The 27547-nt window shown below is 36.7% G+C and overlaps 2 protein-coding genes across 2 annotated transcripts; one reads left to right on the top strand and one right to left on the bottom strand.

Moving 5' to 3' along the window:
- Positions 1-270: 270 nt before the first annotated feature.
- LOC101896005 (collagen alpha-1(I) chain-like) lies at positions 271-7189 on the bottom strand. The gene is made up of 3 exons (XM_005180656.3): positions 7159-7189; positions 6578-7097; positions 271-1219 (listed from the first exon to the last, which is right to left on the bottom strand). The coding sequence occupies exons 1-3, from the start codon at positions 7187-7189 to the stop codon at positions 271-273; spliced, it is 1500 nt and encodes a 499-aa protein (XP_005180713.3).
- Positions 7190-7503: 314 nt separating this feature from the next.
- On the top strand, positions 7504-7989 carry LOC109612071 (collagen alpha-1(I) chain-like). The gene is made up of 2 exons (XM_020035748.2): positions 7504-7531; positions 7592-7989. Exons 1-2 carry the CDS (start codon positions 7504-7506, stop codon positions 7987-7989), a joined length of 426 nt encoding a protein of 141 aa, XP_019891307.2.
- Positions 7990-27547: the final 19558 nt, after the last annotated feature.

The following is a 27547-nucleotide window of genomic DNA, read 5'->3' as shown; positions in this document are numbered from 1 at the left end:
ATTCCTGTTAGTTGCAGACGGAATTACAATTTTTAAAACTAAATTTTTAAATTTAAATTTAGCATTGATCGAAATTTATATTTTAAATATTGCTAAACCTGCTTTTGCGAAACTTGACCAAAACGCCTTGATCGGAGTTGTGATAATCGTTTTGGGTATCAACTCCCGACAACCACTTTAAATTTCTCTAACATTGCTATTAGGCTCAAATTTGTAAATAAATAACATTTCTGGTTTTATTTTCTTTATTTCATCTCACTTTAAAGATTTTTACAATTCACCTAAGTACCTTCCACGTCGACGTTTCACAATTCTTTTTCGGAAACGATTGCGTCTACGGTTTTGATTCCCATTGCGATTGACTTTCTGACTATATCCTTTGTTGGGTTTCACGTTTGTGGTGCGAACACGATGTGTCACAACTTTACGGACTGGCACACGATTAATACTGCCACCACGTGGGGCATAAGGGTTGCCAATTCTGCCTCCAGCGCCAGTACCACCAGCACCGCCACCACCGGTGCCGCCTGTGCCACCACCTCCAGTGCCTCCACCTCCGGTACCACCTGTGCCTCCACCACCGGTACCTCCACCACCGGTACCTCCACCACCGGTACCTCCACCACCGGTACCTCCACCACCGGTACCTCCACCACCGGTACCTCCACCACCGGTACCTCCACCACCGGTACCTCCACCACCGGTACCACCAGTGCCTCCTCCACCGGTTCCACCAGTACCTCCACCACCGGTTCCACCAGTGCCTCCTCCACCGGTTCCACCAGTACCTCCACCACCAGTTCCACCTCCTGTACCACCACCCGTTCCACCTCCTGTACCACCACCTGTACCACCTCCTCCAGTACCGCCTCCACCTGTACCACCAGTGCCTCCGCCACCAGTGCCTCCCGTACCCGTTCCACCTCCAGCAGCTGGAGCACCGGGCGGTCCTCTTGGTCCGGCAGGACCAGGCGGTCCATCAGGTCCTCTCTCCCCCACATAGCCGCGAGGTCCACGAACACCAGGTGCTCCTGGTGGGCCAATTAAACCAGGTGCACCAGTTCGTCCACGTCTTCCCGAAGGACCTTTAGGACCGGGAACACCTGGCACACCGTCTTCACCACGATCACCTTGTTCACCTTTCGGTCCTTCGGGTCCTGGAGGACCAGGAGGTCCAGGTGGGCCTGGTGGTCCAATTTGGGTGATAAACTGGGCAGAGCTTAGGGTAAAACATAATCCTACAGCAAAAGTAATTCGATATAAGTTTTTGCAGAATGTGACTGTAATTGAAAGACATTACCCAAAATAAGAACTATTCTTCGCCTCATAGTTCGCTACCAACTGTGAACTTTAATGCTAACGTTTAGACTTTTTATTAATTCTTTAGGAGAAATATTTCATTGATAAAAGTTTCTTTCAGAAGAATACTTTAATTTATTCATGGCAATAAACTTTTAAATCACCAGTACTTTGAAAAAGATCATATCAACGCTACAGAGTTTTGGCACATACTTCGGTACAGGGCATCCAACGAGGTTTAAATGAGATTGTACATTTGCACCAAATTTTAAACTTAATTTAATTTCAACTGTAGTCTTTCGAAGAAAGTTTTTGATTTAACTGGAAAGATATTGCAGATTGTACGAATCCAGAGGAGGTCAATGGTTTTGCTTCAAGATGACTCAGCAGAAAATATGTTTTTGAGCATTACCATCGTATCTACCATACAGAAATCCCATGGTAAATTGATTTCAGAGGTTAGTAAATATGAGATAATATAAGTTGAAGAAAATAATTTATAGAACAGAGTTTGGCTTGCTTGTTTGGGTTACCATAGTATTTTGTTGTTGCAAAATCGTCAGGCGAAATCCCATTATTGTTGTTTTTATAAAAACAACGTTTGTTTATGAGTGGAGAACGATGGTAATGTTTACCAGGGGGTAAGGCAGGGAATACCTAGGTTTCGGAAAGAGCCACCAATCCTCATCAGTTCCCTTGTTTCTTGTCTGGGATATTCTCCCCAGAAGTTATTTAAAAAATAACTTCTATGACAAAAAAAAAAAAACATTTTTTACCCCCTGGTAAACATTACCATCGTTCTCCACTCAAGCAAGCCAAACTCTGTTCTATTAATAGACACAGGCACGGTCGACGAAGGGGTTTTTGTTGTAACAGACAAAACAAACTTACATGGTTATGTTACTTCGTTCAGGTTGAACGAAAGCATAACAAAGTGGAGAAAGATGTAAATGTTTATAAGTGTGGTTGTAAGATTTAGAAGATTTTCCAAAAGAATTTTAGTTTTATGTAATTCTTTTGTTCCTCTCCTATTGAGCTTACGATCTCGTCACTTGGGTAAAAAATGTTTTTTGTCATAGAAGTTATTTTTTAAATAACTTCTGGGGAGAATATCCCAGACAAGAAACAAGGGAACTGATGAGGATTGGTGGCTCTTTCCGAAACCTAGGTATTCCCTGCCTTACCCCCTGGTAAACATTACCATCGTTCTCCACTCATAAACAAACGTTGTTTTTATAAAAACAACAATAATGGGATTTCGCCTGACGATTTTGCAACAAGAAAATAATTTATAAAATTTTAAGTAAGCTTTATTGCCCACAGATGACGATTAAGCCTTTGGTTTTTCTGTGTCACTTCGAAGATTGATTTTATAACTGTAAATATTGGGAAAATTCGAGTTTCTCGGATTTTCAACTTTACACGTTCATCACTTTTTTATACCCTCCGCCAACTAAAAATTTAAAATTTCGCACACATCTGTATTTAGCTAGTAGACAGGTTAAGTTCGTAAATGGACCATGTAGGTCCGCGTTTTCATATAGCCCCCATATAGCGGTGGATCCAAATATTCGGTATTTTTATGATTTTAGTGATATTTTTTACCGGAATTATTTACAATTTTGTATTTATAATTATAGACTATAAATGTACTACAACCTATGACAAATAACCGCGTAACTTGGTCCACTTATTCTTATAGCCCCTATATAACGATAGCGACATTGTTTTAAATTTTGTAGTAAAATGGAGGAGGGAATTTTAAGTTCGGCTCGGCCGAATTTAGTTGCTTTTTTACTTGTTATACTAGGCTTAGGCAGCAGCCTACAAATTTGTCAGGCCATTGGACAATATTTATGGGTTAAAATAGAACCTAACTTGATATGCAATTCCCCTCAATTCTCAATGACCTCTTCCCAGAAAAGGATAAAATCTCAAAAATCGCGGAAAAATATACCAATAAAAAGTAAATATCCTTTGGTTTTTTTTTAATTTTTGTCTTATATTTATGGCATAGGTTTTGAGGGTATTATATACAGGGTGAGATAAAACAAAAACTGCAACAAAGTCAAACGCCATCATTTTTAATTTTTTTTTTTTTTTTTAATTTTATTGAGAAGCAAAAAATGTCGGAAATAGTATCAAATTTTAGAATAAGGTTAGATTTGTTCGAATTGGTCACCTTGGCACGAATTATGGCCTTCAAAGGCCAATGAAACCGTCACACGCTGCCCGAATGTTGCTCTGCGGTATTTTGGCCCATTTCGGCAAAGCGCTTGCTTGAAGTGATCGACATTTTGGTACTTTTTATTGCCAACCCACAATACTCCAGACACAATAGTTCAATGGATTGGTATCCGGAGATTTTGGTTGCTGGAAAGGAAGCCAGGAACCTCATTTTGTAACCATTCTTGGGTGGCGCGTGCTGAGTGCGATGGTGCTGAGTACTGTCGGAATGTCCAAGGTGTGCGGCCAAAATGTTTGCGTGCCGAAGGCTTTAATACACCCTCCAGAATAGTTTGGCGATAATATTTGGCATTTACTCTGATGCTACGATTAATACGAGCGGAGAGCCATCATCGGCAGTTATGGCGGCCCACACCATCACCATGGCCGGCGCTTGAGTTCTGGTGGCCAACCGAAGGTGCACATTTTCACCTGACCTCTTTGGCAAGTAAACACAATCATTTTGTTTGTTTACAAACTGCTGGACAACAAATGTTTTCTCATCCGAGAAAAACAAATTCGCCAGTTCGCGAAGCAACTCATTAGCTCTTTTGAGTCTATTTTCTTCCTGTTGCGGTGTAAGTTCTTGCACGTTTTGGAGTTTCAATGGCTTTACGCCGAGCTTATTTTTCAATATTTGCCGAATGGAATATTGCGAAATGTTCAGCTCACGAGCTCCTTATTTGCTTTTCGAACCATTTCTGCTGATATGGCTGTTTTCTTCCGTCCACTTCCTTGACATCGGGTTACGCTACCAGAATCACGGTAACGAGCGATGGTACGAGACACAAAAGATTTATTCACATTTAAATGCTGGAGTGTTCTAACGATAGCCACTTGTGGTTTTACAGCCAAATATAAAGAAATCACACTATCACGCTGGAATTCCATCACAAACAACGTTTTTTTTTTTTTTTTTTTTTGTCAAATTCTCACCAAAATGCTTTTGTACGGTTGTAAACAATATAATGAGCTGTCGGGCGAGTGGCTTAGAAATGACATCAGTCTGAAGGTATTTCTAGTCTGTATCTGTTACCAAATATCATTCTTGTAGAGTGCATATTACGCATGCGAGGGACTTAAACACCAAATCGAATGAACCATACATATTGGAGCTATTGCTATATCTGAACCGTTTTACACCAAATTTGTTGTACTTGCTTCTAGACTGAATTCCGTCGGATGTGCTAAAATTCAGTGATATTAACCATTTGGTGCACAATAACCCTGAAATCGGTTAATGATATATATGGGGTCTATACTCAAATCTGAACCGATGCTCACCAATTGCAATTTCGTCCTGGGACCAAAATCTACCCCTAAGCAAAATTCGGAGTCGATTGGTCTATAAATGTGACCTCTAGAGCAACTACAAAATTAAGATTATTTATACCCTCCACCATGGAGGGTATATTAACTTTGTCATTTTACGATCAGCGTAAAATTCTAAGTCGATTCGAACCAATTGAGATAAAAGGCTAAAATTTTGCACACATGTTTACTTTTCCAGTAGGCAGGTTAAGTTCGTAAATGGGCCATCTTCGTCCACGTTTTCATATAGCCTCCACATTTTCGGTATTTTGATTATTTTAGCGACATTATTCATCGGAATTGTGTCAAATTTGGTATTTGAATAAGTTTGAAATGGATACTACAGCCTAAGACAGAAAATTATCTGTACAGGTCCACATCGTCGTATAACCCCCATATAACGGTACCTCCCAATATTCTGTATTTTGATGATTTTAGCGTCATTATTCACCAGAATTGTTACAAATTACGTATTTGGAGTTCGTAAAGGGAACTACAGTCTGTGACAGAAAATTGTCTATGCAGGTCCACGTCTTCGTATAGCCCCCATATATCAGGACCTCCCTATATTCGGTATTTTGAGTTTAGGTATAATAGGTACAGGTTTAGGTTTGGGTACAATACCCACCGAAATTGTTTGAGATGTCGAAAATGAAGTTCGTAATGGATGCTACACCCTTTGACAGAAAATTGTGTACGCTGGTCCAGGTCTTCGCAGAGCTCCGATATAACAGTACCTCCCTAAGTACGATATTTTGATGATTTTAGCTACATTATTCACCGTTTATTTCAAGTTTCGAATTTGAATATGTAATGGCTTATGACAAACAATGCCTATGTAGGTCCACATCGTATAGACCCCAATATAACTTCTATATTCGGTATTTTTAAAATTTTAACAAAATTTTTTAAGGATTTTATTTTTTGGAAATTTCCAAATTCGTTCTAAATGGTGGAGGGTATTCAAAGTTCGGCCCGGGTGAACTTACTGATTTTTAACTTGTTCTATTTTTAGTCGTTTCAACCCCTAAATATTTTGCTATCATCAATAGGCTTCAATTTTAATCTTTACCCCTCCTCCATCAAAACTTCGTGAGGATCGGGTCACATTTTCGACCTGTAGCGTGATTATAATTGAGCATGGACGGACAGACGCAAGGACGGACATATACAGCTAGATCGACTCTTCTCATCGAGATAGGAAGATCCATATACAGTTTCCCATGTCTTTGACCAATATTTCGAAGTATTACAAATTTTTTGACCCAATCAAACAACACATAATGTTGTAGGGTATTATTAAAATTAAACTAAATTATTACGTCATTTGCGAAACAAAATATAATTATTGAGAAAAAATTCATAACCCTAATACATACGACTCCCTTTTAAAACCTCTGCGTGTTGTAAGGACGTGGTGATTGTATTGAGATTGACATCTTGAATCGTCCATATGTAATTTTGATTAACAATATTGTTCGTTCATGTTCGCAATAAAGATTATGCATTCTAAGCTAAGAAATCATGCAATAAAATTTGAACTGCACAACACAAAAATTGTTTGAAAAAAGGATTTGATTACATTGAGCCACGATATGTAAAGTAGCATGCAAGAAACCCAATACTTAAAATCAAAATAGCCATAAATCCGACCAAGGTAAACACGAAAGTACATTTTTAATTTATTTTTATTAAAATTCACGACTCTAAGGCATTAATATAATTTTGCACGTTTCTTTACTTCTTTTTGCGTTCGTCATCATCATCGTCGTCGTCATAATCATTCTCATCGGAATCATCGTGTTCATAGGGTGCCACATTGACATCATATTCTCTTAGGGATAATCCACCGTCCAATGAACGAACAGCCGCTGCTGTACCAGGAGGACCAGCAGGGCCAGCTGGACCTGGAGGTCCGGGTGGACCGGCAGGACCACGTTCACCGGGATAACCACGTCTACCACGACGACCAGGTGGCCCAATGGGACCGGGAATGCCTGTACGGCCCGAAGAACCACGTTGTCCTTTGGGACCTGGTGGACCAGGACGTCCGGGTATACCATCGGGGCCTTTGTCACCTTTCTGACCATGAGGACCCACATTGCCAGGCGGTCCGGGAGGGCCTGGTGGTCCTGGCTGGCAAACACATTGCTGGGCTGGTAAAACTACTGCAGGCTGCTGACGTACACCCAACAGGGCACGTTGTTCACCAGCATCATTGAATTTTTTGGCACAAGCCAAAAGCAAGAGGCCAAGAAAGACTAAAAATAGAAAAAACAATAAAAAGGAATTGCAAATTAAACGCAAGAGATTTTTAAGTACCCAAAAACTGTGTTAAGCGTAAGCTGTTCATTCTGCAAATCAATGATGGATTGAGAACTATGCTACATTGTCTGGAAACTAGTTGTTTAAATACTATTTTTCATTCATCTGCAGCATCGTTCATTCAACGAAGGTAGTAAAAGTTTTATGTTTACTTAATTTCGATAGCGATCTTTCAATAGAAAGATTAGCTCAAGTTCAGAAGCTCAAAGATGATACAATTTTATTTCGCATTTTTATGGCCATGATTAAGCAAATTTCTTTGTGAATCACAGGCGAACTATGCAAAATACCTACATAAATACTTAACATAATCTTGGCATAGAATTTAGTCTAACGCCAATCATGAAGAGCATAACATTGCTATTTTTAGGTATTTTCTTTAATAAAAGTGAAGCGTAACATAATTCCTTATTTTGTTCTTTATTTTCAGTACTCTATGTAACTGTGGCCACCTCGCAATTTGTACGTGTTGGGCCGCCGGGACCACCGGGGCCGCCTGGACCTGCCGGTGCCCCAGGGCCAAAGGGTGAGACTGGGGAACGTGGTACACCTGGCAGAACGGGTTTGCCTGGCCCGCCAGGTCCCCGCGGCAAACGTGGCAGAACAGGACCAGCCGGTCCAATTGGTCCTCCAGGTGTCCCTGGTCAACGTGGTTCTCGCGGCTATGAAGGTGAACGTGGACCCGAAGGACCGGCAGGCCCTATTGGTCCTACAGGACCGCCGGGTCCAGATGCCGCAGCTGGTACAGGTGGTGGTGGTACTGGAGGTGGTGCTGCTGTTCGAAGACGTATTCGTAATCGTGGTCGGGGTCGTAGCTATGATTTGTAAACCGTGAAAGAATACCAATAAAATTTATAAATTATTTATTGAAAATTGATTAACTTAGTTTTAATTGAAAATAATGTGGGTAGGCTATTAGAAGATGAATTTTCCTATACTGTTTTAAAAATCAGAACAAATGTTTTTTTTTTTTTTTTGACGTTAGCTATCTTCGTATCCAGAGATAATAAGTAGCTTACTCCTTACTAACTTTACTTACTAATAACCCTCACCAAGACGAAAAAAATGAATTGGGGTTTAATAATCGAAAGAGTTATATTTTAAATTGCATATGTCAATGGATCGGTTGGAGCACACAGTTAATGTCTTTAAAGGTATAACATGGTTAACAGATCGTGAAGTCCGTTATATGGTTGATATCACAAATACTTGAAGTCATGTCGACAATTGTCTGCTACATTGGTTGGTATCTATTATAAAAGTAAGATATCAAATCTGAAACACTTCCTTTAAGAACTTAAGTAAAAGCTTTAAGGTACTTAATACCTGGTAGTAAAGTTATAAGGGAGCTATAGGAAAACGTGAACGTATATAGATTACAAGAGATAGATCCCATTGCCAACAAACGAATTTTAAAGGAATTCGTTCGTAAATGAGGATTAATTCGTCCAAGCACCCACTACATGGGTGCTTTAGGCTAATTTAGACTTATATATGCAATTTTCTTCCACAGGAAGTAGAACTCATTAAAAATATTAAATATAAAGTTTGAAACAATGCCTTTAAACAATTTTGGAAAATAATACAGGGTTGCCCATATTCGACGGACCCATCTGGCAAACGCCATAACTTTTGACAGAGATGTCACATCGCTTAATGACATACCGCGTTTGAAGCGTCAGTCCAAGCAGATTTTTACCATGAACCAATACACGCCACGCGAGCGCTCTGAAATTTACATTCAACAGAAAAAGTCAATTGTGAAAACTCAACGTGCTTTTAAAACATTAAAAAATGTGAGAAGTGCGCCTTCTAAGAACACCATTAAGCGTTTATACGAAAAATTTTCGACTGGTAAGGCTCTTATTAATCCGAAGAGGCCATATAAAAGTCGACCAAGGCGATCGGCCGAGAATATCGCTGCCGTACGAGCTAGTGTTGAGAGGTCCACAAGAACATCCCAAAAACGCCGTTCTCAGCAGTTGGGCATGGCTCGGTCCACTTTACAACGGATTATTCGCATTGATTTGCATTTGTTCCCGTACAAAATTCAATTGACGCAAAGAATGTTGCCTGCGGACAAGCCTCGTCGATTGGAATGGGCCCATGGGTACGTCGAATATGGGCAACCCTGTATATACCCTCACTAGCCATATGGCTGCGGGTACAAGAAATGTGGATTAATTTGTCAAAACACCGAATGTCCGGAAGTACCATTGTATGGGGTATTTAAATAGGCAATTTTCAGTACAATGCATTCAGTTTCTGTACAACGCATTAAAACTTTAAATATAAAAATTTAATCAATGTCTTTGATAAATGTGGTGACAATCATAAAAGCAGCTACAAGAAATAAGAAATAGGAAAACGTGGAACTATATAGACAATGTTTTGTCACAGGTGGTAAAACCAACAACAAACTCTAAATGTGGCCTAATTTACGTTGAGGATGGAATTTCCGAAACCCAAGTGAGACAATTTTTCTTTTTGGCGTACATACTGAGGTAGAAATGGTTCTCTTCAATCACGATGATTTTTATACCCTCCACCAGTAGTATTAGACCCCACAAAGTATATATATTCTTGATCAGCATAAAATTCTATGTCGAGCAATGCCAATCCGTCTGTCCATCTATCCGAACGAAATGAAGTAGGTTGATAAAATTTAAGTCAAATGTGTATTATGTCTGCAGCATTTTTGGTATTGAAAATGGGTCATGTAGGTCCACGTCTTCGTATAGCCCCCATATAACGGTACCTCCGGTATTCGGTATTTTGATGATTTTAGCGACATTATTTACCGAAATTATTTCACATTTTGTATTTGAAGTACGTAATGGATACTACAGCCTATGCCAGAGAATTGTCTGTGCTGGTCCACGTTTTATAACCCCCATGGTAACTCCCTATAGTCGGTATTTTGATGATTTTAGCTACTTTATAAACATCTTTTTTTCCAAGTTTCGAATTTCAATATTGTAGTAGTTTGTGACAAACGTTGTCTATGCAAGACCACGTCGTCTAATAGACCCTACTATACGGCTACATTCGGTATTCCAAATGGTGGGGGGTGTTCAAAGTTCGGCCCGGCCGAACTTACAACTTTTTTACTTGTTTTCAATTTTTGTCATATATTTTATCGCATGCGACTTTTTCAATTTGACTTACAATTTTGAATTGTAATTTTTTTTGTAATTTTTACACCCAGAAAAACTACGTTTTGAAGGTATTATATGCAGGTCGCAATTATCGTCCGATCCTCTCGAAATTCGGCATGGTTGTTGGGTTAGGGTCATAATTAAAGCCTATTGTTCTTAAGATTTACGTTTAGGGATTCAAATGGACCAAAAAATTAAATTTTTCTAATTTTGTATTCGCTCTATAGACAACAATTGTAAACTAATCGACAAATTGTATTGTTGTAGGGTATCACAACCTTTGCTTATTTTAATATAATCCTATTATCATGCACTCGATAGCAATATTATTTGGTATAAAAGATAAAAATGTCTCCATCATATTGAATGAAATTGATTTAGAATCGGACATGCCTCCCATGCATTAATTCCCTATGAAACCAAACTACAACTGCTCTAAAGCCAAATGTTGATCTACTTCAAAAAAATTCTTTTATTACGGGAGCTCTACTATATATGCATATTGGTGTAGGGTATCACATAGTCGGTCCCGACCGACTTTTGACTTTTCCTTACTGGTTTAAGTACTTGAACTTTTTTATTTTTTATGTGTTTGTTTCCCTTTCGAGACGAGCTTAATGATCTGAAATTTGCAGTGAAAAAGAAAAGCCAGATAGGCACTATCACACACTCACCACTATGCGACGCGTTTCGCCGTTGGTGAAGCGGCTCATCAGTTAAATTTCGTGTGGATGATGGCTTACAAGGGCCGTTCTCTGGAAAGTAGTATTTATTCCGAAATTATTTCGATTTAGCATATGCGAATTAAACACTAGAAACTCTCCAAGTTCGACTCATGTTCTATTAGCAGATCTTTTTCACAGCAAAGTTTGTTGTTGTAGTGATGGTTTTTTTTTAAACCACAAAATATTCGTATAAAAATTGTTGAATGCATATAACATCAAAAGGAGTAGCAAAGCGAATCGGGTTCAGCTAGTAGAAGTCCACATTTTCTCATTCCAAATGTTGAAAATTTTATAGAGAATATATTTTTCACCTCATATTTTTCAGGACAATAATCTAGCCCCAGGTGTCGTTAATATGACTTTTTTCTTATAACATTTTAAACGTGTTTACTCCAAATCATTAATTTTCAATTCTATAATTACATTTCCTGATTTGAGAGTTGAAGTAATTTTGAATAAAATTAAGTTTTTAATATATCCAAATGTAAATTTAAATAACAAATTCTCTATGGAATAAAATACATTTGAACAATTTTTAATTGCAATCTACAAACAAATTGTCAAATTTTTAATGAAAATTCTTAAGAAACCATCAACGCCAAAAAAAAAAAAAAAAAAAAAAAAATTCTAACACACAATTAACAAAACAATTTGAATGAAAACATTCGCAGGCTGTAGATTGCAGGAAAATTAATTTCATTCGGTCCAAGTATTGTTAATTCCTCGAATTTTTAATCATTGACAGCGGTTGCTTGCCAAACAGACGTGGTGTCATACTGTAGTGATGGGCACGCTCAGCCTGGGAGGGGAAGGCAGTTACCAAGGAAGTGGGTAGTGAATGGATGAATTATGGTTTTAGCATTCGAGATGTGAACCAACATGACGAAGGCGTACACTCATTTCAAGTCATAATTTGATTTCAAAATACAATTTCGGCATAAATATTCAGTACATGGCAGATAGGCGTTAATTTATCCCCAGAAGAATTGAAAGGCAGGCATTATTCATTTGTTTGGCACAACGATAAATGGTGTGTCGTTGGAAGTAAAACCCGATTTACATACCTCCAATATCTTGAGTTTCTGCCTGGCTTAACAAAATATCAGCAAGTTTTCAAATCATTTATTCCTTTTCATTAGTTGGCCACACCAGCCACCCTCGTGACCGTACGAGTCCACACCATTGTCACTTTGTTGTATTTACTTATGAAAATTTTCAAAATTCTTAAATTAATCGTTGTTGAAAGACTTCAATTAAGCGCACTTCTATTCCATTAGTCATTTGCTGCCTTCTTTTTGTTGGAGAGTCCTTTGGCCGCCACGACCAGGACTATTCCAATAAATAATATTTCCCTTCCTGGCTTTTGTTTGTTGTAATTTTGTTGTTATTGTTTGTGCTGTTGCTAATGCATAATTTAATTTCAACATTGCCTTCTGTCGGATTTGCTGTGTATTGAAATGGATTTATTCTGGTCAGGATAATACCCCAATAAAATATTTTCTTGTCGCTCTTCGTTGATGCTGTTGTTTACATTCGATTCACATTATCTTTCTGAAGAGGACGTTTTTTTTCTTATGTCGGCTAGCGTGGGTGACTTGTTAATGCCTGAGGCAACATGAAAGCGATGTAAATAATGGCAAAGATTTTTATTGGATTTGAAAATTTTATGTTAATTTGATAATGGCAGCGTTGGTATATTAGCTTGGCTTTGTTTAATAGAATGACAAATTAAAAGGGTATGTGTGTGATCGCAGATTTTTGGTTGTGACATCAAATACTTAGGAAATAAAGATAGTATACAGGGGGAGATAAAAAAAAAAACTGCAAAAAAGTCAAACCCAATAATTTTTACATTTTTTTATACCCTACCCTGTCATTCCGTTTGTAACACCTCGAAATATACAATTTAGACCCCACAAAATATATATATTCTTGATCAGCATAAAATTCTATGTCGATTTAGCAATGTCCGTCCGTGTATCCGTCTGTGCGTCTGTGGCAATCACTCTAGCTTCCTAACGAAATGAAGTAAGTTTATAAAAATTTCCTCAAATGTATATTGTGCCTGCAGGACTTTTGGTATTGAAAATGGGCCATGTAGGTCTACGTCTTTCTAAAGCCCCCATATAACGGTACCTACCCATATGCGGTATTTTGCTGATTTTAGCAACATTATTTAACGGAATTGTTTCAAATTTGGTATTTAAAGTTCGTAATGAATACTACAACATAAGATAGAAAATGGACAATGTAGGTTGTATAGCCCCCATATAACGATACCCCGACATTATTTACCGGAATTGTTTCAAATTTGGTATTTGATATTCGTAATGGATACTACAGCCTAAAACAGAAAATGAGCCATGTAGGTCCCCGTCTTCGTATAGCCCCCATATAACGCTTCCTCCCGATATTGGGTATTTTGATGATTTTAGAGACATTATTTACCGGAACTATTTCAAATTTGATATTTGAAGTTCGTAATGAATAATGCAACCTGTGACAGAAAATTGCCTGTGCAAGTCCACGTCTTCGTTTATCCCCCATATAACGGTAGCCCCGATATTTGGTATTTTGATGATTATAGCGAAATTATGTACCGGAATTATTTCAAGTTTTGTATTTTAAGTTCGTAATGGATACTACAGCCTATGCCAAAAAATTGTCTGTGCAGGTCCACGTTTTATAACCCCCATGGTCCCTACCTATATTCGGTATTTTGATGAGTTTAGCTACATTAAAAACAGATTGTTTTTCAAGTTTCACATTTGAATATTGTAATAGCTTGTGACAAAAATTGCCTATGCAGGTCCACGTCGTCCTAACATCCTAATATACGGCTACATTCGGTATTTTTAAGATTTTAACAGAATTTTTAACGGATTTTATTTTTTGAAAATTGCCACATTTGTACCAAATGGTGGAGGGTACTAAACGTTCGGCCCGGCCTAACATACAGATTTTTTACTTGTTTTTTTTTTTTTCAAAAATGTCCAGCATTTTATACAATTCTTTCTAAATTTATGTTAGTTTCAAAATGTAAAACATATGGACTTCCATAACTAATAAAATAAAATTTGAAATTAACCCTTTAACTGCAACAAAGTCAAACTCCATAATTTTTATTTATTTTTTATTATTTATTAAATGAAAGTAAAAAATGTCGGAAATATCATCAAATTTTAGAAAAAGTTTAGGTTTGTTCAAATTCGTCACCTTTGGCACGAATGTTGCCCTGCGGTATTTTGGCCCATTCTCGGCGAAGGGCTTACTTGAGGTGATCGACACTTTGGTATTTTTTAGTGCCAACCTTGCTTTCCAATATACTTCAGACACAAAAGTTCAACGGATTGGTATCCGGAGATTTTGGTGGCCATTGTGAGCTGGAAATGAAGCGAGGAACCTCATTTTGTAACCATTCTTGGGTGGCGCGTGTTGAGTGCGATGGTGGTTAGTCCTGTTGGAATGTCGAAGGTCTGAAGCCAAAATGTTTACGTGCCCAAAGTTTTAATACACTCTCCAGAATATTTTCGCGATAATATTCGGCATTTATTCTGATGCCACGGTCGATTAATAGAGAGCGACCATCGGCTGTTATGGCGGCCCACACCATCACCATGGCCGGCGCTTGAGTTCTGGTGGCCAACCGAAGGTGCACATTTTCAGCTGACCTCTTTGCAAGTAAACACGATCGTTTCGTTTTATGTTGTTTACAAACTGCTGGACAACGAATGTTTTCTCATCGGAGAAACCCAAATTCCGTAATTCACCACTTTCGGCCAAGCGAAGCAACTCTTTAGATCTTTTGAGTCTATTTTCTTTCTGTTGCGTTCTTGCACTTTTTGGAATTTCAATGGCTTCACCCCGAGCTCATTTTTCAATATTTGCCGAATGGAATATTGCAATATGTTCAGCTCACGAGCAGGGTTTCGATCAAGTCGTAAATTTCGAACCATTTCTGCTGATGTTGATGTTTTCTTGTTTTTGTTTGTTGTTTTTCCGCCCACTTCCACTTTTCTTCCGTCGGGCTACGCTACCAGTATCACGGTAACGAGCGATGGTACGAGACACAAAAGATTTATTAACATTTAAATGTTGAAGTGCTCTAACGATAGCCACTTGTGGTTTTCCAGCCAAAAGTAAAGATATCACACTATCACGTTTGAATTCCATCACGGAGAACTTTTTTTCTGGAAAATTCTCACCATAATGCTTTTGAAAGCTTGTAAACAATATAATGAGCTGTCACTGGATTAATTTTAACAGCTGTCGGACGAGTGGCTTCTGCATCTCACCCTGTATATTAAATGTATATATCTCTGGAAGCCGTCTAATACTTTCTAACATGATTTCGTATCCTTCTATAGAAATACGACCACAAATTACATTTGCAAGGAACTGACTAATGAAATCATACCATATTTGTCTCCTATTACAAAAGTGCCTTGTTTTCACATGTTTACCTTTTCCTGTAAATAATACACCCAACATAAGCTCAAATACTTTAAAGCTTCAACAGCATAATTAAATTAAGAAAATACGCTTAGGTTTCCCTTATTTCGTCATTTACGTTCTGCCTGAGGCTGTATCTTGTTAATTGAAATAAATAAAAGCGCGTGCATCTATCCGATGTGAATAAATACACAAATAAAACGTAGATTTCACAACTTAAAGTAAATAATTAAATTGAATTTTGGGAAAATAACATACGAAATTCAATCTGAAAGCTATACCGCAGATATGTGGAAAGGCTTCAAATAGTCAATGACGGACTGTCGCAATGGATTATTTCAGGATTATTTTGAAAAAATAAAAAAATTGCAAAAAAAAATTTGTAACATAATTTGGTGAAATAAGATAAAAATGTAATTTAGAGGTAGCTTTAGCCCATGTTTTATTATTCTACCATTCCAGCCCAGCCATGTCGAAGTTGTGTTAATTAGAATAACTAATGTTGTAAGACAAAAATGGCCATCGTAGCCAAATAAAAAGCGAAATTGGGTTACTAGAAAGAGTGGGAGGATATTGTCCATTTTTGCACCGGACAAAGTTTGCACGAAATTGGATGATGAGTTCATGTTCCATAAGGTATAAGTTTTTGAAAATCTTGAATATTTACGGAGGAGGTACCAGAAGAGTAGACCGTCAGTATACCTGCAGCGGTTTGTGGAAATTATCCAATTATCTTACAATAATGTATTAAAGGTGTGTAGAAATTTTGTGTTGAAAATGAGACATATAGGTCCTGAAGATTTTATAGAGCCCATATAACGGTTTTAGACGCTAGGTCTCTTTGGATCAAATCCATTTCAGGAGTCGATATAAATTTATTTTATCGGGTAAAATTGGATCTAAATGTTCGGTTGTCAAATTTTGCAATATTTTCATCTGTATTAGATGAAGTATAAATATGGAATACTTCGGTCTGCTATTTCTGCTACCTCACGAATATTTTCACATGTTCTAAAAATTTGCACATATCTCATATAACGTATAGAAAGTAGTCGATATAGTCCTAATCTGGCACATTGTAATATTAATATCAGTCTTAGGTCAGATACCAATTGGTTAATATTGGCCAACTGCTTCGGAACCTCCCCCAAAAAGGGTCAACAGTTCGAATAATCATAACTCACGGCTGTGGGTATAAGTCTGTCGGCAAAACCGACTGATACTATTTTACTGGTTTGTATTCCCTCCACAGTATCATGGAGTGTATATTAAGTTTGTCATTCCGCCTGTAACACCTTGAAACATAAATTTTAGACTCTACAAAGAATAGATATTCTTGATCAGCATAAAATTCTATGTCGAATTAACGATGTCCGTCCGTCTGTGGAAATCTCTCTAGCCTCAGAATAAAATACAGTAGGTTGATAAAATTTTACTCAAATGTATATTATGTCTGCAGGACTTTGGGTATTGAAAATTTGGCATGTGGGTCAACGTTCTGGTATAACCCCCATATAACGGCATTTTAGGGATTTAAGCTAAATTTTTCATATTAATTGTTTTAAATTTTGGTATTTAAAGTTCCTAATGAATACTACAGCCTATGATAAAAAATTGTCTGTAGAGGTCCACGTTTTCGTATAGCCTTCATATAACGGTACAGCCCGATATTCGGTGTTTTTTTTATGATTTTAGCGACATTATGCACCGAAATTGTTTCAAACTAGGGATTTGAAGTTCGTAATGAATGCTACAGCCTATGACAGAAAATTGTCTTTGCAGGTTAACGTCTTCGTATTGCCCCCATATAACGGTTCCTCCCGATACTATGTATTTTGATGATTTAAGCGACATTATTCACCGAATTTTTTTGTTTCAAATTTCACATTTGAATTTTTTAAAGGCTTATGACAAAAGTTGCCTACGCAGGTCCACGTCCTCGAATACATACGGCTACATTTGGTATTTTAAATATTTGAACTGAATTTTAAATGGATTTAATTTTTTTTTTTTTTTTTTTTTGATAATTGCCAAATTCGTCCCAAATGGTGGAGGGTATTCAAAGTTCGGTCCGGCCTAATTTACAGCTTTGTTACTAAGTATATACATATACCCTGTTCGGAACAAAATTGTTCTTTAGTATATCCATATCCCTCTGTGGCAATAACTATGTTTTCAACCCACAAGTCCAGCACGATTTCCAAGAAAACTAATCAAAGTTCCTTTGTTTACTTATGGAATTTTTTTTTTGTCGTTGCAAATTATCTTTAATACGAAATTATATTTTTTCCAGCTTTAAAAATCTTGACTAAATTTGCCATTTTATTCAAGTTCATTTTTAGCTTTCTCAAATCCGCGAAAATAAAAGAAGACAACCATGAAAAATTAAATTTATCTCTCGTTTCCTTATTGGAAATAAATGCTAATTTATCAATCACGCAATTGTCTCCGCCCATCAACACTTCGAAAACCATTCTCCGGCTCCCTGTGAAAACCAAAAATTCTCGAAGAATGTTCTGATTTAATGTATTCCGTTTGTTGTTAAATAAAATTTAATTTGATTTGATTCCATTTTGTGTGATTTCAATTTCCGTGGGCCCAGCATCAACCAATCAGCAAAACCGACAAAGTTTTGTAATACCAACACCCACATACCCGTTTCCGTCTCCCTGGCTCTCTCCGAATTTTGTCTTCTATGGCAGCCATAAAACAGAGTTATTTCCATATGCAAAAAAATATATATTTAGCCGCCATAAAGAATGCTCAGAAATAATTTGCCATGGTTTTGTATTTGACATTGAATTGATAGCTGTAATCAACGATATGATGATGAGGCAATTACCAACAGTGCCACCACCATCGTTGCCATCATTGCTCCAACGAAAAAGGCATCAACAACATCAGCCACAGTGCCGTCAAAGCCACAACAAGAAATAAAGCAAATGAAGAAGAACAGACAGAAACCAAAAACAACAATAACCATCACACAGACAGTCATTATTGGAAAAGATTGGTATTTTTAGAAGCACATCCTTAATGAGAGAACAACGAACTTGGTAAAGGGATTTCATGTTTTGACACTTCGGCTATGTTCAGGAAATCTCGGCGGGGCAAAGAAACGGGTTCTTTCCATACATTTTCCCTTTTCTTTATTAAAGAATAAATTTGGGTGATTGTTCAATTTAGTGCCACGGTTCGCTGTGTTCTGGCCAAAAAGGATAACAGGATCCCCATTGTTAAGCTGTTGATTTCATTAAACAATTTTTGCCAACAAATTTGTTGGGTTATTAACAACAGATTCATCTGATGGATTCCCAAATTTAAATGATGTAATTAAAAGGCATTTTAGATGTAATGAAAAAAATATCCACATAAATTAAAATAATTAGATTAAAGATGGCGAAGTGTTGGATTTTGAAAACACCCATTTTTTTTAAAGATAATAAAAGTAAAAAATAATGATTAAGTCTATAAAAGTTGTTTCATAGGCAATCAAGTCATGTTACATACATTGTAACATTGTAGAGTGCGGTAAATTTGTACATAAAGTAACAGAAATTCTTCAAAGAGCTCAACAATAAAATCAAGCACATTAGGAGCCATGTATTATTTCTAATTTTTAAAAATTGCTATTGGAAAGCCATGAATTATTTCTAAAATCAGAAGGGAAAAGTCAAAAGTCCGGCGGACCGACAATATAATAGCCTGCGCCACTATGCATAGTTAGTAGAGCTCCTGTAACAAATACATTTATTTGAAGTAAATAATACAACCTACCAACATTTGGCTTAAGAGCAGCATCAAATGTAAACGTACGTCCCGAAATTCACTCCATTAGTAATAATTTGCATAATAAACCTGAAATCGGATGAAGGATATGTGGGAGCTATATCCAATCAATGAAATTTGGCAAAGGTATTTCCAAGCTCTATAAGATATCTGGTGAGGGACTTAAACACCAAATCGGATGAAACATATATGGGAGCTATAGCTTTATCTAAATCTTAACCGATCTCTATCAAATTTGGCAGAGGTATTTCCGAGCTCTATAAGATATCTGGTACCAAATGTCATTGTTGTTGAATGCATGTTACGAATTTGAGGGACATAAACACCAAATCGGATGAAGCATATACGTGGGAGCTATAGCTATATCTGAACCGATTTTCTCTGAATTTACGGAACGTGCTTCTAGTCTGAATCCGGTCGGATATGCCAAAATTCAGGTCTTTTGGGCTGATATTGGCTATTTGGTGCACAATTAACGCGAAATTGGTTGAAGATATATATGGGAGCCATATCCAAATCTAAACCGATCTTAATAAAATTTGGCAGAGGTTGTGGAATGCATATTACGAATGTGAGGACCTTAAAACCCTAAATCGGATGAAACATATATATGCGTAGACGAGTAGTGGCAGATTGACTGCATGCCCGTAAGCCATCAAAAAATCCATTTATATCTGAAACAAGTAAAAAAAACATCAAGTTCGACAGGGCCGAACTTTTAATACCCTCTACCTTAGGCTAATGGGAACACTAGAACCAATTATGACCCACAAATACCAATTTTTGACATATTCGTGGAAAAATGTGGCAAAAATCATCAAAATACCGAATATCGGGGGTACCGCTATATAGGGCTATACGAAAACGTGGACCTATAAATACAATATTTCGCCAACGGAGCTAGAACTCATTATGACCGACAAATTCCAATTTTTAAACAAATCCGTGAAAAATGTGGTAAAAATCATCAAAATTCCGAATATCGAGAGGTACCGTATATGGGGGCTATACCAAAACGTAGACCTATACATGCAAAATTTCGCCACCGGAGCTAGAACCCATTATGACCAACAAATACCAATTTTTAGAAAAATCCATAAAAATGTGGTAAAAATCATCAAAATACCGAATATCGGGAGGTAACGTTATATGTGGGCTATACCAAAGCGTGAACCTATACATACAAAGTTTCGCCGCACGAACTAAGACCCATTATGACCTACAAATACAAATTTTTAGACAAATCCGTGAAAAAGTGTGAAAAAAATCATCAAGATACCGAATATTGGGATGTACCGTTATATGGGTACACGAAACCGTGGACCAATATATCTCATTTTAAATACCAACCATTCTAAATCGTTAAACCGTCTTAGAATTTTATGTTGATTATGAATACATGTACATTATGGGTTCTACGACGAATATTTAGGGATGTTACAAACGAAATGACAAAGTTAATATAACCTCCTTTCCAAGGTGGAGGGTATAAAAATCGGAATGCCTGGATGGCTTTCGCAAACGACCATATTAATTGAAATCCAGCTCAATGAAAAAAACTCTTTATTCTCGGATAAGTCTAAGTTTAATATAAAATGCTCAGACATGAAAAATTTTACGGTGAGAAGGCCGAAAAGCATGAGGTGGGTCAATAATAGTATGGCGATGTTTTTGGTTCTATGGACTTGGGCCTATAAATGAAATAAACGAAGTTATGGATCGGTTTGTTTACAAAGATGTGTTGGAAAACGAGATGCTCCTTTTCGCTGAGGAATGACAAAGAATCCAAACATGCATTTAAGCTAGTCAAAGATTCGTCGCAGGTGTCAAAAATCGGTGTTTTATCATGGTCAGCACAATCACCTGACCTAAACTCGATAGAAAACCTTTAGAGTATATTAGACAGGAAGATCAAACAAGATTCGGAAACAAATCAACGCAACATTTTCCAAAGAATTCAGGGTACCTGGAAAAACATACCCACGGATCAAATTGAGTGTGTTATAAATTCAATGCCTCATAGGTTTTCAGCTTCTATCAAGAATAATGGTTATGCTATCGACTACTAGCCAAAATTTAGTTATTTTAAAATAAAAAGTAGCTTTTTTTGTACTAAGCAAAAATTGGGGCATTTTAGTTTTTCATTCAAAATTAATTTCGCATTTTAATTTTCCGTTTTTTTAAAAGTGAATAAAGTACTTTATTTAAAACTGGAAAACTAATTATGATTTGTTTATTTTTGTAAAAATTACAGGGCATTTATTCCCTTTGCGATTTTAGCTGCTTTAGTTTTGGCCACCAATGTATAGGGTTGCCCATATTCGACGGACCCATCTGGCAACGCCATAACTTTTGACAGAGATGTCACATCGCTTAATGACATACCGCGTTTGAAGCGTCAGTCCAAGCAGATTTTTACCATGAACCAATTCACGCCATTCGAGAGGCTCTGAAATAGTTGAAATTTACATTCAACAGAAGAAGTCAATTGTGAAAAAAAATTTGAGAAGTGCGCCTTCTAAGAATACCATTAAGCGTTTATACGAAAAATTTTCGACTGGTAAGGCTATTTCTAATCCGAAGAGGCCATATAAAAGTCGACCAAGGCGATCGGCCGAGAATATCGCCGCCGTACGAGCCAGTGTTGAGAGGTCCCCAAGAACATCCCAAAAACGCCGTTCACAGCAGTTGGACATGGCTCGGTCCACTTTACAACGGATTATTCGCATTGATTTGCATTTGTTCCCGTACAAAATTCAATTGACGCAAAGAATGTTGCCTGACGAGCAATTTTGGAACAAAATTATCATGTCCGATGAAGCCCATTTCACATTGAATGGGACCGTAAATAAGCAAAATTACCGTTTTTACGCCACTGAAAATCCTCAGGAGATTCAAGAAGTGCCTCTTCATGACGAAAAAGTCACAGTTTGGTGCGGCGTTAGTGCGAAAACGGTCATTGGGCCGTTTTTCTTCCAAAATGAAAATGGCCATGCTGTTACCATAAATCAGGAGCGTTATCGCGACATGATGACCAATTTTGTGATGCCAATTATTCGTCGAAAGCGTATGAGGCAGTACTGGTTTCAACAAGACGGCGCTCCACCGCACACAAGTCGCATAACAATCGATTTTCTGAAGAATTTGTTTCCGGGCTGTTTGATGTCAAAAAGTGGTGATTTGGACTGGCCACCGCGTTCGCCCGATTTGACGCCGCCTGACTTCTTCTTGTGGGGATATTTGAAGTCAAAGGTTTACGTTAACAAGCCAAGGACCGTAGAAGAGCTCAAGGACAACATTCGTGAAGAAATAGCCGCTATTCCGGCCAAAATGTTGGCAAAAACGATGGAAAATGCAGCAAAAAGGGCACAATACTTTATCAACGCCAGAGGCGGCCATTTGAGAGATATCATATTCAAAAATTGATGTAAACAAATCTACTTGGAACAAATTAAATGATTAACATTGCCAACCGCCAAATTTTTATTTTTTTTTTTTTTTGATTTAAAAAAAAAAAAAAAAAACATGGGTCCGTCGGATATGGGCAACCCTGTATGTGAACCGATTTTCTCCAAATTTTATATTATATTACCCATTTGGTGCACAATTAACCCAGAATTGGTGAACGGTATATGGGAGCTATATCTAAATCTGATCCTACTATCTCCAATTTCAATAGGGTTCGTCCTTGGGCCAAACAAATGTTGTTTGGAAAATTTCATCTCAATATATGCGACCCGCATTTTATTCACAAAAATATCCATGTACGGACGGACTGACATACATAAATCGACTCAGAAAGAGATTCTATGAATATCCTCAAAAGTAACTATGACTCTATCTCGCTTCCTTCTCCATGTTACAAACAAATGCACAAATATATAATACCCTTACCATTATGTGGTGTAGGGTGGAAATAAGTTCCGCGGATATTGAATTTCGTCACATTTTAAATTTTGTATGCTCGTCGTCTTTTGGTAGCATTCATTTATCTTGTGATAAATAACGCTAAAGACGTTCGTCAGGTAGAATTTATACAAACATTATTAAAACTTTGCAAGACATTGTAAAGTATGGTTTCATAAATTTGTAGAATAGCTTGAAAATATAGAAATTATTGAACTTCTTCCTAATCATATGTTTATTATTTTATTTTCTTGCAACATTCTAGATGAACCTAATGACCTTCTTATGACTGCCAAAACATACAATCATACTTTCCTCCTTAACGAAAAATAGTGGCTATGCACACTCATCAATAAGACCTAGAACTTTCTTCCCAACCGACAGTATAACATTTCTATACGAGAAGAAATAAAAAGTTCATTGACCTTTTCTCGAAAAATATCTTTCTTTCATTCAATTCATCAGCATCATCAGCAATCTAAACCACTTTTTAAATGCAATTAATTTTTGTTTTGTAAAAGTTTTGTGATTTAAGTAGCCTTGCTTGGGATGCTCTTATTGTGATTTCGTTTACGGATAAGATTTTTATGGCATTGCCACTATTTGTTTGAAACTACAACCGAGCAACAATATAGATCTTAATGGCCCGTATTTTTTGTTGGTATTTTATTGTTGTTGGATTTGTTGCTGTGTGGTCTTTTGATTCTTTAAGTTTAGTGAGTAATTATTTTATTGCCAACATTCCATGGGTGATATTTGTCGGTTCCACTAATAAAGAATTCGACTTTGAAGTTTATTAATAGGTAAAGTTGTCATCTTGAGAAGCAAAATTATTGGGTTTGTGAAGAGCCAAAAAGAAAGGACATCGGGTCTATAACAGTTATTTCAATTAGTCACATTTTAGTTGTATAACATTATATATACCCTTGCTATTCAAAAGTCTAAGGGTAAGAATTTTGGATATAACACTTGACACATATAAACTGTTATCAATAGAATAACTGCTATGAACAATATTTCTATCTTTCCGTACGTACGCAATTCCGAAGGGGCAACCTTTGAATTTGTATCTTCTTGTTAAACGTGCATCGAGTTCGGTGTTGGCTAATTTTTTGGTACCTTGAGGTCTGTAAGATTCCAAACTCTTACATGAAAATCATATATCTAGGATCAGATTCGACTGAAAATTTGTATATAGTTATATGTGTGTCAGATTAGATAAGGTATCAAATATTGGATAAATCTTAACGATTTATAGATTCTAATTTATTTATTTATTTTTTTTTTTTGTATTTTAATTTCGTATCTGTCATTGAAAGATGTTTTTAATCGATAATTTGATTTTTCAAAAGAATAAATTACGCCATTACTAACCATTATATTCAGTATGTCGACAACAATTTTGAAAAAGTATTTCTAGCCAATATCTGAAAACTTCTATAGGATGTTGTTGTTGTGGAATTCATAATACGGTTTGGGGAACTTCAATATCAAAATGGACTCCCTGTAAAACGGTTTTACCAACTTAAATCCAAATCGATTGGAAAATGTGGCCAAATTCCTCAAAATATCAAAATATATTGCAATTTTTTAAGGAAATGTTGCTACATATTTAGAGTTAACAAGTAAAAAAGCAGTAAGTTCGGGTGGGCTGATCTTTGAATACCCTCCACCATTTGGAACGAATTAGAAAATTTACAAAAAATAAAATCCATTAAAAATTCTGTTAAAATCTTTAAAATATCTAATATCGGAAGGTGCCGATATATGGGGGGATATACGATATTGTGGACCTATACAGACAATTACCTATCAGGGGTTAAAGTGCTCACAAAGAACTCCTTGTGTGGATTTTTAGACAATACCATAGGAAAATATGGCTAAAATCATCAAAATACCGAATATTGGGGGATACCCTTATATGGAGGCTATACGATATCGTGGACCGATATAGCCCATCTTCGAACTTGACTTGCCTGCAGACAAAAGAGGAATCTGTGCAAAATTTTAGCTTCCTATCTTAATTCGTTTAGACTGTAGCGTGATTACAACAGACGGACAGACGGACCGACAGGGCTAAATCGTCTTAGAATTTTACGCTGATCAAGAATATATGTACTTTGTTGGATCTAAAATGATTTTTTCGATGAGTTACAAACGGAATGACGAATTTAATATACCTTCCATACTATGTATGGTGGAGGGTATAAAAATAAAACAAGTATGCAAAGGCATATTCTTGCGGGACCGACCATGTGATACGCTTCAACACTACAATATGTTGGAAGGCACCTTTTGTCCAAATCCGTTTCGGAAGATTTCAATTATAAGCCCTGTCCAGAAGTTAACCTTATTTACGCACTCCGCCGTGTTGTTATATATTCGAACAAAATTCACAAAAGTCGTGGTTCTTTTTATAGCTCAATATAATCCAATGGTCATCCAAAATGCTCGACTTCTTCCTTGTCAAAAATGGAAAATTTTATTATTATATATATGTTTTTATTGAACCCCTCAATATACATATCCATAAGAGTAGGCTTTAATTTTGACCCTAACGCTACCCTCATGCAAAATTTCGTGAATATCGGATAATAATTGCGACCTGTATAATCCTTCAAACTTCAACACCTAGTGTTAGGAGTGTAGATAAACTATGACAAAAATTGAAAAAATGTAACAAGAAATATTTACTTTTTTATTGGCATTTTTTACGCGATTTTCTTAGATTTTATTTTTTTTCTGGCAAGAGGCCATTCATAATTGATGAGAATTGTTCTTGATTTATATCTTGGATATGAGCACTAATTAACGACCAGAAGTGACATTTTCGTGCATTTGTGATTTAGCTAGGATTAAAAATATTCGCGGTTTAGTGGAAATGATCGCATTCTTTACACAAAAGTTATAGTCTATTTAACCCGCTAAATATGATACGATGACCATCCAAATTTGTACACTTCTGCCCAGACCTACACTCTAACTCCATGCAAAATTACGCGACAATTAGTCTATAATTGAGGAACAGAAAAATCAAGATTTTTCTCTGCTTTTTGGTCCATTTCAACCCCTAAATATTTTGCGATCATCTCCAATAACAATAGGGTTCTATTCTGACCCTAATCCCACCTCGATTTTCAGTTTCGTAAGGAGCGAGCCATAATTACGCTTGATTACAAATTAACATACATAGCTAGGGCGACTCAGTTCGGCGATATAGGAAGATCCGTATATAGTTTCCTATGCCGGAGACCAATATTTCGAGCCGTTACACAATTTTTGGCCCAATAAAACTTATAATACTCCCAAACTCGATGAAATTAGACATAATATATGCCGGTGGATCGACTTAACACATATTTTTATACCCTACACTGCAAAGTGGTAAAGGTATTATGTCTTTGTACATTTGTTTGTAGCATGGAGAAAGAAGCGAGATAGACCCATAGTTACTTTGTAAGTCGATTTATGCATGTCAGTCCGTCCGTCCGTCAATGTATTTTTGTGAACAAAATGCAGGTCACATTTATTATCCCATTGAGATGAAAATATCCAAATAATATTTGTTTTTAAGGCTTAATAATAATTTATATAAGGCTCCCGATTTTCAACCGATTACGTGTTAATCGTGCACTAAATGACCAATATCAATCCAAATGACCTGCATTTGGGCACACTGGACCGAATTCAGCATAGAAACAAGTACATTGAATTCGAAGAAAATCGATTCAGATATAGGTTTCATCTGATTTGATGTTTAAGTCCATCACATTCGTAATATGCCCTCCACAAGAATGATATATGGTACCAGATAGAGATACAGCCCAGAAATACCTCTGCCAAATTTTATCAAGATCGGTTCAGATTTGGATATAGCTAGCATATATGTCTTCAACCGATGTCTGGTTAATTGTGTCCTAGTCCTAATGACTTGCATTTTGGTACATCCGACCGAATTCAGTCTAGAAGCTAGCTAATCAAATTTGGAGAAGATCGGTTCAGATATAGCTATAGCTCCCATATATATGTTTCATACGATTTGGTGTTTAAGTCTCTTACATTCATAATATGCACTCCACAACAATAAACCACCAGAAACCAGCGTTTAAAATTTTGTCAAGATCGGTTGACATATATATGGGAGCTTTATCTAAATCTGAACCGATCTTGACAAAATTTTAAACACTGGTTTCTGGTGGTATTATTGGTATATATATATATATATATATATATATATATATATATATATATATATATATAGGTGATTTTCTTCTCTCTTATCATTACCTTCTTCTATTTTCAGCTCCTCTTTCATAATCTATTTTTTTTTGCACACTGAAATCCAAGGCTTTGTAC

This window comes from Musca domestica, unplaced genomic scaffold (assembly GCF_030504385.1).
Source record: "Musca domestica strain aabys unplaced genomic scaffold, Musca_domestica.polishedcontigs.V.1.1 6, whole genome shotgun sequence".
NCBI classification, from domain to species: Eukaryota; Metazoa; Arthropoda; class Insecta; order Diptera; family Muscidae; genus Musca; species Musca domestica.
The sequence above is the reverse complement of the archived record's forward strand: the minus strand, read 5'-3'. Positions and strand labels throughout refer to the sequence as shown.